Source organism: Seriola aureovittata, chromosome 21, assembly GCF_021018895.1.
Source record: "Seriola aureovittata isolate HTS-2021-v1 ecotype China chromosome 21, ASM2101889v1, whole genome shotgun sequence".
In the NCBI taxonomy this organism is placed as follows: Eukaryota; Metazoa; Chordata; class Actinopteri; order Carangiformes; family Carangidae; genus Seriola; species Seriola aureovittata.
The window spans coordinates 22434157-22448559 of record NC_079384.1 but is presented as its reverse complement, the minus strand read 5'-3'; the positions used below and the strand labels follow the sequence as shown (position 1 = coordinate 22448559).

The following is a 14403-nucleotide window of genomic DNA, read 5'->3' as shown; positions in this document are numbered from 1 at the left end:
TAAAGGGGGTTAATGGGTAGTTTGTTAATCAATAAAATCCTACAATAAAAAACTATAATAATATATCACAATTTATTTGTTGCTTGTATTCTGTGTGATTATATTGAACCTGATCATTTCAAAAGAAAGATTTAAAGTTATTAGATAAATGTATTGGGGTGAAAAAATACAATATTTTCCTCTGATTAGAAGTGAAGTAGAGGTATGAAGGAGCATAGAAATAAACTCATAAAACTCAGAGATGATATGATGGGCTCATTGCCCACAATAAAATATATATTGTTTACTAAGAAAGAAAATCCCTTGAATAGAATATGATTTTATCAAATCCTGGTCTGTAGCATGTTTTACTGGGACGATCCTTTTGTTTTTGTCAAGGTTCACCAAAATAACATCTAGCACTGTGGGCCTCTGAATCGTGCCATTATGAGATGTGGCTGAAATATTTTTTCTTCATCTTTGCTCTCTGTATTAAACTTCTACACACTAGCCTACAAAATCAGGCTTTGTCAATTTTTGTTAATTAAAATACATCTATTTATCAAATATAATGAAACACATATAGACTAAATTAAACATTTCCATACTTTTTACACTTTGTTGCCACAGCTCTTGTATAATCTCTTCTGGGCTCAAAATTGAAGCACTCAAATCTTAATTTACTAAATTACAATTACTACGCTTTTGTTTTGAAGGCAAACTCTCAGCACTTCCGGGATTTGTGTGTAATCTTTGCAGTTTAACAACAGACAGATTTTAAAAGGATTATAGACTAGGAGGGCGCTCATCTGTCCGATGTTTAAACAGTCCTTCTCGTCTCGGCCTATGAAGCCCTCATTTGAACCGACTCACAGTACTGGACTGAGAAAATGAAAATAGTTTATCCTGTAATGCTGTCCACTGTAATTAGGGCAATGGTGCCGCTTATTGATTTATGCACAAATGGGCCTAACGTCCCTTGTCGGCTGTAATGAATTGATTGCCCCAGTTGATCTGAATTATTCCCAGCTTCTGTGCTCTGAGCTATTTCTTAAATTGCACCTGGGAGAACGTGTAGATTAGATTTTAAACAGCATTTACAACAATAGAAATCACAGGACAGAAATAGGCCTACAGATTTTAAGGATACTGACTTGTAAGGGGTCACTGGGTCTGGATGGCCGCTATATACAAAGAATTTCACTTCATTAGCCTATAATTGTGCCTTGCTTTTTGTGTCATTTAACAATTATATCCTTGCTGATTTCAATTTGTTTTTTTTGGTTTTTTATATAGGATTTTGCCTATTTACTGTAGGATATAGCCTATGAGTCAAAGGTTTTATAGAAATTTTTCAGCAGATGAAGTCCAGTGAATAAAAAAATTATTTCATAAAACTGGCCTTTTGCAGTGATATAGTAACTGGTTACCTTGTAGCTTATCTGCAGTAGTGAAAGTGAATTAATCAAAAAAGTTAATGCAAACAGGTGCCCACACTTTTGTTGATGATCTACAGACCCTCTCTGTACACAGGCAATGTTGGAGCAAACTGTATTACTACACCCTCTGATCCATTGTTAAGACAATACTGTGCTGCAGCAACTAGTAGCCCACTGTATATTGCTGTCAGAATGGTGAGAAACAGTAAATAACAAAGGAAGACAGACTAGTTGGTCAGTGATTCATCCTACAGATGCTACAAGATAATGAGTCACAACATAAGAAGAAAATAATTTATGGAGGCTTCACATGATGGAAGACCAGCACAGTCTCCAGACTTAAACCCCATGGACCTGGTTTGGGATGAATTGGAAAGAAGTTGAAAGCAAAGCAACCTGTAACAGTGTGTTGGGATCAACTTTCTGAACAATATTTGATTTTCAGCTGCTTGATGAGTTAAAAATGTACAACAAATTTAGTTAAACAAAAAGATTCTATGATTTTTTTTTTTTTAAATTGTTATAGATGGCAGAAGGAAGTGACGGAACAGGAAGCAAATTAGGAGAGATGGAAGTAGGTGGCAGGAGTTTTGAACAATGGGATATCGCTAGGAAAAATAAACACAAAAAAGAAATGTACGGATAAATCAGATGATAGTGATTGCAATAGGGGAGCAACTAAAATGGAAAAGGTGAGAGAGGAGTATAACGTAATTTTCAAATTTGCACGAGATGGGCCTCTTTCAGCATCTTAATCCGATTCAGCTAACTAAATCCTTGAACAAGGAATTTCGGGAGGTAAGGAGTGTTAAAATATTGAGAAATTAATCATTGTTGGTTATGTGTAGGGATGGAGGACAGCAAGGATGAGCATACACATTAAACAAAATAAGTGATAAAAAAAGGTGGTTTGTTCTTTTGCTACTGACAAGAAATTAGTCAGACGAGTCATCACAAGGATTCCAGTTCACATTTGGGTGGATGCTGTGAAAGAAAACATAACAAAAACAAAAGTGGTTGAGGTAAAACGTAATTTAAAACATCACAAGTATCAGCAATGCAGTTAGAAGTGGGAGAAATGCCTTTAAGGATCAGAGGAGTGAAGTTAAAGCTGGCATATTGGGTTAATCTCCAGTGACAATGTGACAAACATTCTACTAAAAATGTTTTAAAAGACTGCTGGGAACACAAAGAGACCGATTTCATCAGTTTTGGATGGATATGTAATGTGAAGGCAGAAAGCCTAGGGTTACTCAATATACGGAAAAAGCTGGAAAATAAGTCAGAGCAACTCCCTGTATGGTACACTGTCCAGAAATATTTCACTAACCATTACTCAGATTCTGTATTTATATTCACAGATGGAGATGGAAACGAAGAAGTAGATATTCTGACAAAGCAAACTCACAAAATTAAACAAGTAGACATTCAAGTCATATTCACTAAAGCCAAAGCTAAAACATTCCTTAGGACACATACACAATCAGTATGGCAAGAACATTGGAATGACAGTAGAAATGGAAGGCATTTTCATGATATACAGGGACATGTTGGTACTGGGAGGGAGGCGAGCAGGAGAAGAAGGAAAGAAAACATCATCACTCACTTAAGAATAGGTCACACAGGACTCAACTATACACTATATAAAATAGGCAAGCACCCAACTGGTAAATGTATTCATTGTAACCAATCAGAAACAGTTGAACATGTACTACTTCATTGTCAGGGCTCTTGGGGAACTCTGCATGCAACTACATGGTGACATTATTACATTTATAAATGAAACTGGTTTAGCCGAAAGAATATCGTTTTTTTTTTTTAAATAGTTTTTTTTCGCCTGATCCACACTCCAGTCCAGTCGGTGGCGGTAATGCACCTATAAGCTGGTTAGCCAACCGCCATTAAACACAGAAGAAGAAGAAGAAGAAGAAGAAGAAAAGAAGAAGAAGAAGAAGAAGAAGAAGAAGAAGGAGGGGAAAAAAAAAAAAAGAGATAATATTTCCTCACTCAACTGGCATGTAGTTTAAACAAAACCAAAAACCAAAACAGGATAGACAGCAGCTCACTGTCTGTGGAGGGCAGCGTGACGCTGTGTAGTTCAGAGCCTCAGGAGAAGAATGAGAAGCCGGAGGGGATAGGTTAGTCCTAGTCCAGGTAGGTCCGTGAGCAGTTTCGCAGGTAAACTTTACAATCCAGAAATACCCGGAACCACAGTAGCTACCCAAGTCGTACTTTGGTAATTGTGTGCTCTTTACATGTTGCTGCTGATGGCAGGTGGCAAGACACAGTCACTGATGTAGAACAAGTTAGCACGCTAGTTAGCTGGCTCAGTTAGCTCCCATATATCTCGCACTTCGCAATCTTGTTTATTTGTCTCATCAAACCGAACATGACGTTTCTCGGTATAGCTATGTAGCAGTATATAGTGTATGTTTCTACTTAAGCCGCTGTCAGAGCTTGGATTCGATGTAAAGGACCAGTAAACCAGTTAGCATTGGAAACGGCACTGCAGAAGGTTAGGGCCTGTGTGCTGTGGACAAACCTGGATTCCAACCTGAGAACACAGAGTGGTTCGGCGGTGTGAGCACTACATTACTCTGCCAATAAATATAGCCCTCCATTGTACTACAATGTTTTCTACAAATTTTTCTGACACTCATTATCAGAGCAAACACTTAAATCGCGGAGTGAAAGCCGTCTTTACAAATGAAATAGAAAAAGAAAAGGTTGTGACTTCAGATGGAATTCACTTCCATGAAATCCAGTGTCCCTTAGAGTACAGAAAGATCAGTCATAAAATCACCCAGCTGTAAGTCTGCTTTAAACAGGCCAACCTCAAAAACTATAATTAGGTATCAATAATAACTTAATAAATGTCTGAGAAAAGTGGGGTCATCAAGAGGACTAGTGACACCCTGATGGATCTACAGTAACTGCCGCCAAAGGTGCCTCTGCTAAACCTTTACCTTAAAGGGGTGAATACTTTAGCAATAAGTTATTTATGCGTTTCATATTTTTAATAAGTCTGTAACAATTTATAGAAATTAGTTGTCACTTAAACATTAAAGGCAAACTCTCAACTGATGCTTGGTGCAAAGAGTAATTTACATTAAGACCTCAAGTCGTAGGTCATTTGACCTGGACAAATGAGAATATACACAGGCTTACCTCAAGTCGTGTTTTTGAAATTTCCTGAGATATATGTGCCTGTCACAATTCTGACAAAGCAGCTTCACATAAATTCAGTTAATGTGTTCAGTGTTGTATGTGAGATAGATTATAATGCTTTTCAGATAATGTTAGTTTTTGGTTCCACTCTCCTAACTCTTTGATACATCTGTTTTTGTGTGATCTTTCAGCTCCGTCCGTATCCATCCTGGTAGATTTAACAAGTCAAAGTGTCATGCCAGTCCCAGCAATGGCAGAGCCCGTGGTTGATCACCAAAAACGGTTTCAGGCTGCTGTGGATCTCATCCATAACCTCCCCAAAAATGGTACATAACTTTTTACAACCCTGGCATTTTGGCACACATCGTGTGACAGAAAGTAGCTGGTTAGGCTGGTTATAGTGCAGAGAAGGTTCATGAAACTATCTTTATTATTAAAGGATTGAACTGTGTAACTCAGCACAAGGCCTTAACAGCTATGTACTGTCACCTGGATAACTTGTCAAAAGGGAGGATTTTGAATACAGTGTCAACTCTTAATACTATTACATAGACTGAAGATTGCCTCCTTGTGACTCATTCAGCATTTTATTAAATCCAAAACAAGAACACTCAAATTTCGGAGCTCAAGTTTCCTCTGTCCTAAAGATAAAGTGGATTGCTGTTTTTTTCTGATCTGAAATCCTTTATAGTTTGCCCTGCCCAGTTCAATGGAGAAATAGGCAAACAGCTAAACTTGAAAAATGTCTGTTATCTTACAGGCTCCTATCGGCCGTCCTATGAAGTGATGCTACGTTTCTACAGTCTGTACAAGCAGGCGGTGTGTGGACCCTGTACAGTGCCCCGACCTGGCTTCTGGGACCCAGTGGGTCGCTACAAATGGTATGTATGAGTGTGTGCTTGTATATCACTCTATTAATAGAGTTGGGTTACTTCTTGGTTGCAGACACTCTAGCTATTCGGTTGCTCTGATAAGTGGTTTTCTTACATGTACAACAGTACTGTCCATCATATTTTCATTCAGAAATCAAAACTCGCTGCAGTCCATCTCTAAATGTTTTAAAGTATTTTAATCACGTCATCGTGTGTGTGTGTGTGTTTGTTTGTGTTTGTGTGTGTTGTGTTTGTGTGTTTGTGTGTTTGTTTGTGTGTGTGTGTGTGTGTGTGTGTGTGTGTGTGTGTGTGTGTATGTATGTGTTAGGGATGCCTGGAGCCGCCTGGGAGAGATGAGCAGTGAGAGTGCCATGGCAGTGTATGTGGAAGAGATGAAGAAAGTAGCTCAGGAGGTACATGACAGATTTATTTCAATCCAGCACTGCATGTAGTATTTCTTGCTACATCAAGACTACATCTGCAGACTGCAGCTAGTCAGTCAGTAGGTTTACAAATAAATTAATGAAGAAATAATTTTGAAGTGAAGGCTTCTTACACATTGGCACATAAAGCCCACATTTGACCATTGGGCACTGTTTATACATTAACACTAATTTGTTTAGTTCAGGTTCTTGTTGGTTTCGTTGTTCTCTGATCAAATCAGTTCACAGTTACATTGTGAATGGGGCATGTGGGGCATTAAACAAAACAAGATAAATGTCTCTCAGCAGCATGAAGCCTGGTCAAATGAACACAGGGACTTGTATTGCAGTTAGCAGTGATCAATAAAGGATTCCACTGATCTGCAGGTCATCGCCACTATGCCCATGAATGAGAAGACGGCCTCGCTCTTCCACCACTTCGAGCCTCTCTACCTGGTGATTGATGATATGCCGCGGCCTCCAGGGTCACTTCTCACACTTAGCGAAGGTTAGTGACCCTGAGGGTCAGCCTCTAACCAGCAGTAATAGAGCAGCTGGAGGGCACACTGATGTCTGTGCACTCCACCTCTGGTGAAACATAGCAGGGTCATTGTCTGACCATTTCTGTAACTTTCAGAAACAGAAAATCTAACATTCACACCCTCTTCTCACCGTCATTGGCCAGCTGTGTAGAGATGTGAAAGGAGCCATGGATTGAGCGCCTCCCTATAGCTGTCTTTTTTATTTGTAAAACAACTATTTCTGTCACTTTTCATGAGAATTAATCATGTGCGACATGTGAATCTTTCCCAGTTTAATTGAAAATGTATGCTGTGTCCTTCAAACTGCAAACAATTTTGATTTCCAAAGTGATTCTGAAGGACCGTAAACCAGCCCTCAGAGCGAAATCAAGTCTAAAAGGTTTTTTGAAATACTCCAACAAGTACATACTTTTTGTGAAAACTGGTACTTGTTTTGCATGAAACTAAATTTATAGATAATGTTTTAAGCAGCTATCATTAATATTTTACAATGAATGAAATGACGATGTGAAAACTGTGAAAGATGTCTGAGGTAGTGATGAACCTACCGAAAATTATGAGCTGAACCTGCAGCTCCTCTCGGCTCTATGTAGCTTTATAGTGACTTTCAGCTCATTTTTTATCTGGCTATTTCACTGCTCTCATAGTATGGTGTTCAACCACAACAGGAAGCTGTTTTCAGAGAAACAGCTGTAAAAAAAAACTACTGTCCACTACCTACTGAGCAGCAAACAGCAGACAGACATAGTCAGAGAGCAGCTGGTGAACATGGTGGAGCATTTAGCAGCTAAAGAGACAGATATTTCCCTCAGGAGTTGGAGACCAAAACAGCTAACAGAGCTAAAAGAGAGGGAATGTTGGACATAAACACCACTACACCTGAGTGACCATGTAGCTGCATAACCGCTGAATGTGGAAAAAGGATACTATTTACTAATGTTAACAATGTTAGCTGTATCAATTTCATACAGTAATAATACATGTTCTTTCCTGTTTTGTTTTCACCTTGTTCCACTGCCTCCAAGCGGCCAAAAATCTCTTTAATGCAGCTTTAAAAATAGTGGTACAAACTATGATGGTGAGACAATACAATGCAGCTTTAAAATTGTGTGACATATCTATGTTTCAAGTTTGAGCAGTTCAAGCAGGGTTTCATTTTTACTAGCCTTTAGTGATTATACATTCACCGGTCACTTTATTAGGTACACCTGTTCAACTGCTCATTAACGCAAATATCTAATAGTCCAATCACATGGCAGCAACTCAATGCATTTAGGCATCTAGAAATGGTCAAGATGATCTGCTGAAGTTCAAACCGAGCATCAGAATGGGGAAGAATGATGATTTAAGTGACTTTTAACGTGGCATGCTTTGTTGATGCCAGAGGTCAGAGGAGAATGGCCAGACTGGTTTGAGCTGATAGAAAGGCAACATTAACTCAAATAACCACTCGTTACAACTGAGGAATTTTGAACACACAACATGTCGAACCTTGAAGCAGATGGGCTACAGCAACAGAAGACCACACTGGGTGCCACTCCTGTCAGCTAAGAACAGGAAACCGAGGCTACAATTGGACAACAAAAGATTGGAAAAACATTTAAAAAAATGCAAAACTTTGCGTAAACAACATGAAAGCATGGATCCATCCTGCCTTGTATCAACGGTTCATGCTGGTGGTGGTGGTGTAATGGTGTGGGAGATATTTTTTTGGCATACATTGGGCCCTTTAGTACCAGTTGAGCATCGTTTAAATGCCACAGCCTACCTGAGGATTGTTGCTGACCATGTCCATTCCTTCATGACCAAAGTGTACCCATCTTATGATGGCTATATTCCAGCAGGATAACACGCCATGTCACAAAGCTCAAATCATCTTAAACTTTCTTAAACATGGCAATGAGTTCACTGTACTCAATTTGCCTCCACAGTCACCAGACCTCAATCCATAGAGCACCTTTGGGATGTGTTGGAATGGGAAATTCAGATCATGGATGTGCAGCTGACAAATTTGCAGAAATTAAGTGATGCTATCATGTCAATATGGACCAAAACCTCTGAGGAATGTTTCCCACACTTTGTTGTATCTATGCCACGAAGAATTAAGGCAGTTCTGAAGGCAAAAGGGGGTCCAACCTGGTACTAGCAAGGTGTACCTAATAAAGCAGCCAGTGAGTGTAATCAATGGATGTGTGTGTGTGTGTGTGTGTGTGTGTGTGTGTGTGTGTGTGTGTGTGTGTGTGTGTGTGTGTGTGTGTGTGTGTGTGTGTGTGTGTGTGTGTGTGTCTTGTATATATATACACACATATGGAAGAGTGTTTTTTTGTTACTGTAGGTCTTAAGGGCAGTGGGCATGCCGGCAGGCCAAGCGAAAATGTGAGGAAGTGTGAGGATAAGGAGCAGGAAGTGCCTAAAGAAGATTCCTCACTTCCAGAGGATGCAGACCAGGAGTTCAGTCTAGCTGAGGTTATAGACCTCACTGCCAACACCATCTCTAATGGTATGTACTGAGTGTTGCTCCTGTTCAGACCTCTCCTCTGGTATAAGACAATGTCAGCTCTTAGCTATATAATTTTTAAAATGCACTTTTTCTCTGGAAACCATTTGCACCCACATGAATGTTTTCACAAGTGTGGAGGCAAGGCAAGTTTATTTAAATAGCATTATATAGCACCATTCAATGAAGAGTTCTGTTTTAGGTGGAGCAGGGAGAAGCAGGCTGTATGAACCACAACATTGTTTTATAGCCTACAATTCCTACAGTGATTCAAAAATAATTGAGATGTAATAATGGAGATGTTTTCTACATATATGTACATCTACATATATTGAGCTATATACAGTGGGTACGGAAAGTCTTCAGACCCCTTTTAAATTTTTCACTCTTTCATTGCAGCCATTTGCTAAAATCAAAAAAGTTCATTTTATTTCTTATTAATGTACACCCAGCACCCCATCTTGACAGAAAATTTTTGCAAATTTATTAAAAAAGAAAAACTGAAATATCACATGGTCATAAGTATTTAGACCCTTTGCTGTGACACTCATATTTAACTCACATGCTGTCCATTTCTTCTGATCCTCCCCATGAGATGGTTCTACTCCTTCATTGGAGTCCAGCTGTGTTTAATTAAACTGATTGGACTTGATTAGGAAAGGCACACACCTACCTATATAAGACCTTACAGCTCACAGTACATGTCAGAGCAAATGAGAATCATGAGGTCGAAGGAACTGCCCAAGGAGCTCAGAGACAGAATTGTGGCAAGGCACCGATCTGGCCAAGGTTACAAAAGAATTTCTGCAGCACTCAAGGTTCCTAAGAGCACAGTGGCCTCCATAATCCTTAAATGGAAGAAGTTTGGGACGACCAGAACTCTTCCTAGACCTGGCCGTCCAGCCAAACTGAGCAATTGTGGGAGAAGAGCCTTGGTGAGAGAAGTAAAGAAGAACCCAAAGATCACTGTGGCTGAGCTCCAGAGATGCAGTAGGGAGATGGGAGACAAAAGTCAACTATCACTGCAGCCCTCCACCAGTCGGGGCTTTATGGCAGAGTGGCCCGACGGAAGCCTCTCCTCAGTGCAAGACATATGAAAGCCTGCATAGAGTTTGCCAAAAAACACATGAAGGACTCCCAGACTATGAAAAATAAGATTCTCTGGTCTGATGAGACCAAGATTGAACTTTTTGGCTTTAATTCTAAGCAGTATGTGTGGAGAAAACCAGGCACTGCTCATTACCTGCCCAATACAATAACCTCAAAAACCTCTTCCAGAGTGCTCAGGACCTCAGACCGGGCCAAAGGTTCACCTTCCAACAAGACAATGACCCTAAGCACACGGCTAAAATAACAAAGGAGTGGCTTCAGAACAACTCTGTGACCATTCTTGACTGGCCCATCCAGAGCCCTGACCTAAACCCAATTGAGCATCTCTGGAGAGACCTGAAAATGGCTGTCCACCAACGTTCACCATCCAACCTGACGGAACTGGAGAGGATCTGCAAGGAAGAATGGCAGAGGATCCCCAAATCCAGGTGTGAAAAACTTGTTGCATCATTCCCAAGAAGACTCATGGCTGTACTAGCTCAAAAGGGTGCTCCTACTCAATACTGAGCAAAGGGTCTGAATACTTATGACCATGTGATATTTCAGTTTTTCTTTTTTAATAAATTTGCAAAAATTTGTACATTTGTTTTTTTTTCTGTCAAGATGGGGTGCTGAGTGTACATTAATGAGAAATAAAATAAACTTTTTTGATTTTAGCAAATGGCTGCAATGAAACATAGAGTGAAAAATTTAAAGGGGTCTGAATACTTTCCGTACCCACTGTATCTAACCAATGCACATATAAATAGACATAAAACCTGTTTTTCTCACATATCCAAAATGCTTGTTGAGCTGCTGCAGACTCTGGAGTGTCCGAGTGTTTGGTGTTAACCAGTGACTCAGAGAGTGAGATCTTCTGTGATTCCGTGGATTCAGTGGAGCAACTCGGTAACATCAAGGTACAACTCCCTCACATCCTCGAAAAGGTGGATGTAGCACTGGTCACACTGGCAACATACAAAGCAAGTTAACTCTATTGCAGGACACCAGGCACTATTCCAGTGAGCTGAAATATGAAAAGTGTAAATGGAGAGTTGAAGTATATGCAAATAAGGCTATTTCAACCAATGATTTCTGTTGACAGATTCCGGTAGTCAAGTCCAACAGTTTTCAGAATGGCCACGTGTCCTCGGAGTCATCTCCCTGTCTGGAGGCCCGACAGGTAGGAGCAGGTCAAGGTGGAGAGGGAGCAGACGACAAGAAGGGTCAGGGTCCCATCAGCAGGAGGCGAGACAGTGGGCGGGAGGGTTACTACCACAACTGGATAGAACGTAAGCCACTATAACCAATACTTCAAACACAACTTCAAGTACAATTTTCAGCAGTGCCTTCACTTTTTACATCTGCTGTTTGTAGTGATTGTCTCATAAATCAGGACTATATTGTGGTCCATAGGCGGTGTTCCTCAGGGCAGTCCGAGGTGGGGGGCCCCAGGTGGCGGTGGTGGGGGAGCAGGACGAGGAGGAGGGGATGGTTCAGAAGGTGGGGCAGAGAGGCTCCATGACACTCAGTTACAGCAACAGATCATCGTAGCCCTACAGAGGCTCAGAGAGGACATGAGGAGTGTGATGGACAGGCTGGAGGTGGTGGAGAGGCTCGCTGCCACACATGTAAGCTTGAATATGATGATCATTCTGTGCTGACAGACCAAAATTGTTGTTTACCTGCCTTATGTTGTCATCGAAATTAAAGAAAAGCTCAGCTCACCTGAATACACAAATGCATTTTGTCTGTAGATTTTAAATGTCAAAAGCTAGCAAAACTGTTAAAAGAAAATGCTAATGTTGGTACATAACTACATAACTGAACCTGAACTGAATTGGCTAAGTAATTGTTACAACACTGGATTGCTAAGTGACATTATAAGATACACTCCAGTATTTTTGTAGTCAGTGAAATAAAATAGTGTAGTTGGATATTGAGGCTGAAATTCAGTGTCAATTTATTTTTTAGTGTTGATGTAATTGATGTAGGAGTAGAGGAGTGCAGGAGTGAAGTGAAAAGTGGGATTACAAATGTCAGAAATGCAAGATGATTGTCAGAAGTAGGTCAGCATTATTCTGCATGTTATTCTGCATGTGACCCAAAGCAACAATATGTTAGGTCATCTCTCAACACTTTCTGACCTCCCCCCTGTCCGTCTCGCTCAGCTCCAAACACACTGGTCCCTACTGAGGATGTTAATCTTTAAACATAACATAGTTTCATTATTTCTGGACTATTTTCAGTGGCGCATTAATCCGCATTTGGTGCTCTGTATTTGGGGCAGCAGGATGGTGTGTGGGGGACTGAGTAAAAATAAACTACAGTATGTGTGTCCATGGTGATGATAGAACATGTCACCAGTGTATTTTTGTGTCTCACTGATTTTTAATAGTTTTTGGAAACAGTGGAGCACTGTGGCTCAGAGGAATGGGGTTCATCGGGTTGTGATACACATACTTGTTACAAGAAGACATTGGTTTGGCTCTGCAAATTAGATTTGTTGACGAGAATAACAATATAGAACATCATGAGACTCTTGAAGCTGCAGATGTGCTCTGAGCTCATTGCTGCTTTCTGTGTGACAGGCTCAGGGTTCAGAGTGGAGACCCTGTCTGCAGTGTGCAGCCACAGCTTCACATCAACAGGTAAGAAAAAAGCAGTTTCTCCGACTCTTACTTCCAGGTTCTTTGTTTTGTTCTTTTGTTCTGCAATTGTTGGTGTTGTTAATGAATGTACTAAACCGAAGAGAATATCCTCAAAGTAAACACTGAATGTGGGTATGACAGTTAATTCTGGACCCTGAGAACAATAGTTTTCAACTTTTGATCAGCTAGTGATACTTGCTTAAAAGCTCTGGAAATGACTAGAGAATGAAACCTTAAATCAGTATTATTTGTCGAACTAATTTGCTGAATTTTTTTTTTTTTTTTTTTTTTTTAAACAGGTGTGTTGTTGACAATGTGCCATAATTAAAAATGGCCTTTATGACCAGTTTTGAGGTCTATTTAAATTACTGATAATCTTTTTAAACATTGGAATAAAACTAAATTCTACATTCATCTGTGTAAGTGTGAGTAGAAGTTAATGCTGCACCAATCAATATTTTAATATCATATATGAATCAAATAACCAAGTGTATTATGAGCTCTGTCGCTCGTAGTGACAAACTCAGAAAATTATCATCATCCCTGCAGTTTCCCTCAGGTCTATGGAGCGTTGTCTGAATGTGTTAATAACACATAAGCCAACACATTAATAATGTGATAATATGTAATTGTTTAATTTACAGCCTGTTGTTAGGCTACCTCCAAGTTGCTAAAAACCATTGATACTGCTTTAAAGTATATGCAACATTTGTATAATTTCTGGGTTTGATTTGAAGATTTCAGACTTTGGTGCCACCAGTTGTAATATCAAAAACACATTGGCAGACAGCAATTAACCTCGCAAGGGGTTTCTGTCTTTAATGGCCACAGTAGCCAGTGCTCCGCAAAAGTTAAACACTAAATATTTAGTGAAAACCAGTTGTCAGGTGTGCGATGTTCAGTTATTTAACACTAAAGTGGTCTGTCTCTGGTTTAAATAGGGTTGTGTGAGCATTGTGACAGCTCTTGGTTATTTTTGTGATAAATAATGAACTGATTGCTTTTTCTGTCAGGAGGAGAGGTGTTGGCCTTTTGACATCTCTGGTCAGACCGTCCTTCTCTTCCTGGTGTGGCCATTTGTTGCTCAGGGTCTTGTCTACCTGTTGAGGAAAGCCCAGAGGAGAAGTGGCATTTCTTCGTGAGGTGAGCTGTAGAAGACACTCAACCGTTCAGCCACAGTGATCTGTCAGTGCAAGAAGTTACATCTCTACTTCAGAAAGCACTGACTCTAATATGAATCATGAGAAGACATCTTCCACCCTCTTTCTGTGCATGGGAGGAGGGAGAGAACTGTCTGTTTGAAGAAAAATATGTCTGGTTTTATTGCACACCTCAGGATCCAGAAATCCTCTCACTCACCACAGCAAATGAATCTTAATTTAAACTATTCTAGTTGATTCATCTGCTGGCTTGTGTTGAGCTGCAGGAATCAGGTAGTTAACATGATACTGTCTTAATCAAACCTGGTGAAGTTCTTATACTGATCATGAGGTGCCTGAATTAAAGATTTAGGATTAAGTCAGTGAGACCTAATTTGTATTCATCTGATTCCTTTTCTTCTGGTTTTGCTATCATAAACTCAACATCTTTAGAATATACAGAATATTAACAAAATATTACCAAAATAAAATAAGTGTCTGCTTCCAATGAGGGAAGTCAGATTTTGAATTTAACACACAGAAATTGGAGTAATGTCACTGTCTGAAATGTCTACAACAATATTAAAGTAAACTGTGAATGGGGA

General features: G+C 39.8%; 1 protein-coding gene across 5 annotated transcripts; it reads left to right on the top strand.

The window, feature by feature from the left end:
• Nucleotides 1-3339: 3339 nt before the first annotated feature.
• Nucleotides 3340-14403, top strand: acbd4 (acyl-CoA binding domain containing 4). Of its 5 annotated transcripts, none has more exons than XM_056366742.1 (11): nt 3340-3556; nt 4778-4912; nt 5347-5467; nt 5787-5871; nt 6268-6388; nt 8758-8922; nt 10822-10928; nt 11114-11300; nt 11425-11639; nt 12600-12659; nt 13673-14403. In XM_056366742.1, exons 2-11 carry the CDS (start codon nt 4822-4824, stop codon nt 13799-13801), a joined length of 1281 nt encoding a protein of 426 aa, XP_056222717.1. In that variant the 5' UTR covers nt 3340-3556; nt 4778-4821; the 3' UTR covers nt 13802-14403. The 5 variants fall into 5 exon arrangements, with proteins under 5 accessions (XP_056222717.1, XP_056222715.1, XP_056222719.1 ...); XM_056366740.1 differs by having other exon boundaries at nt 3340-3572; XM_056366744.1 differs by having other exon boundaries at nt 3341-3572; nt 10831-10928.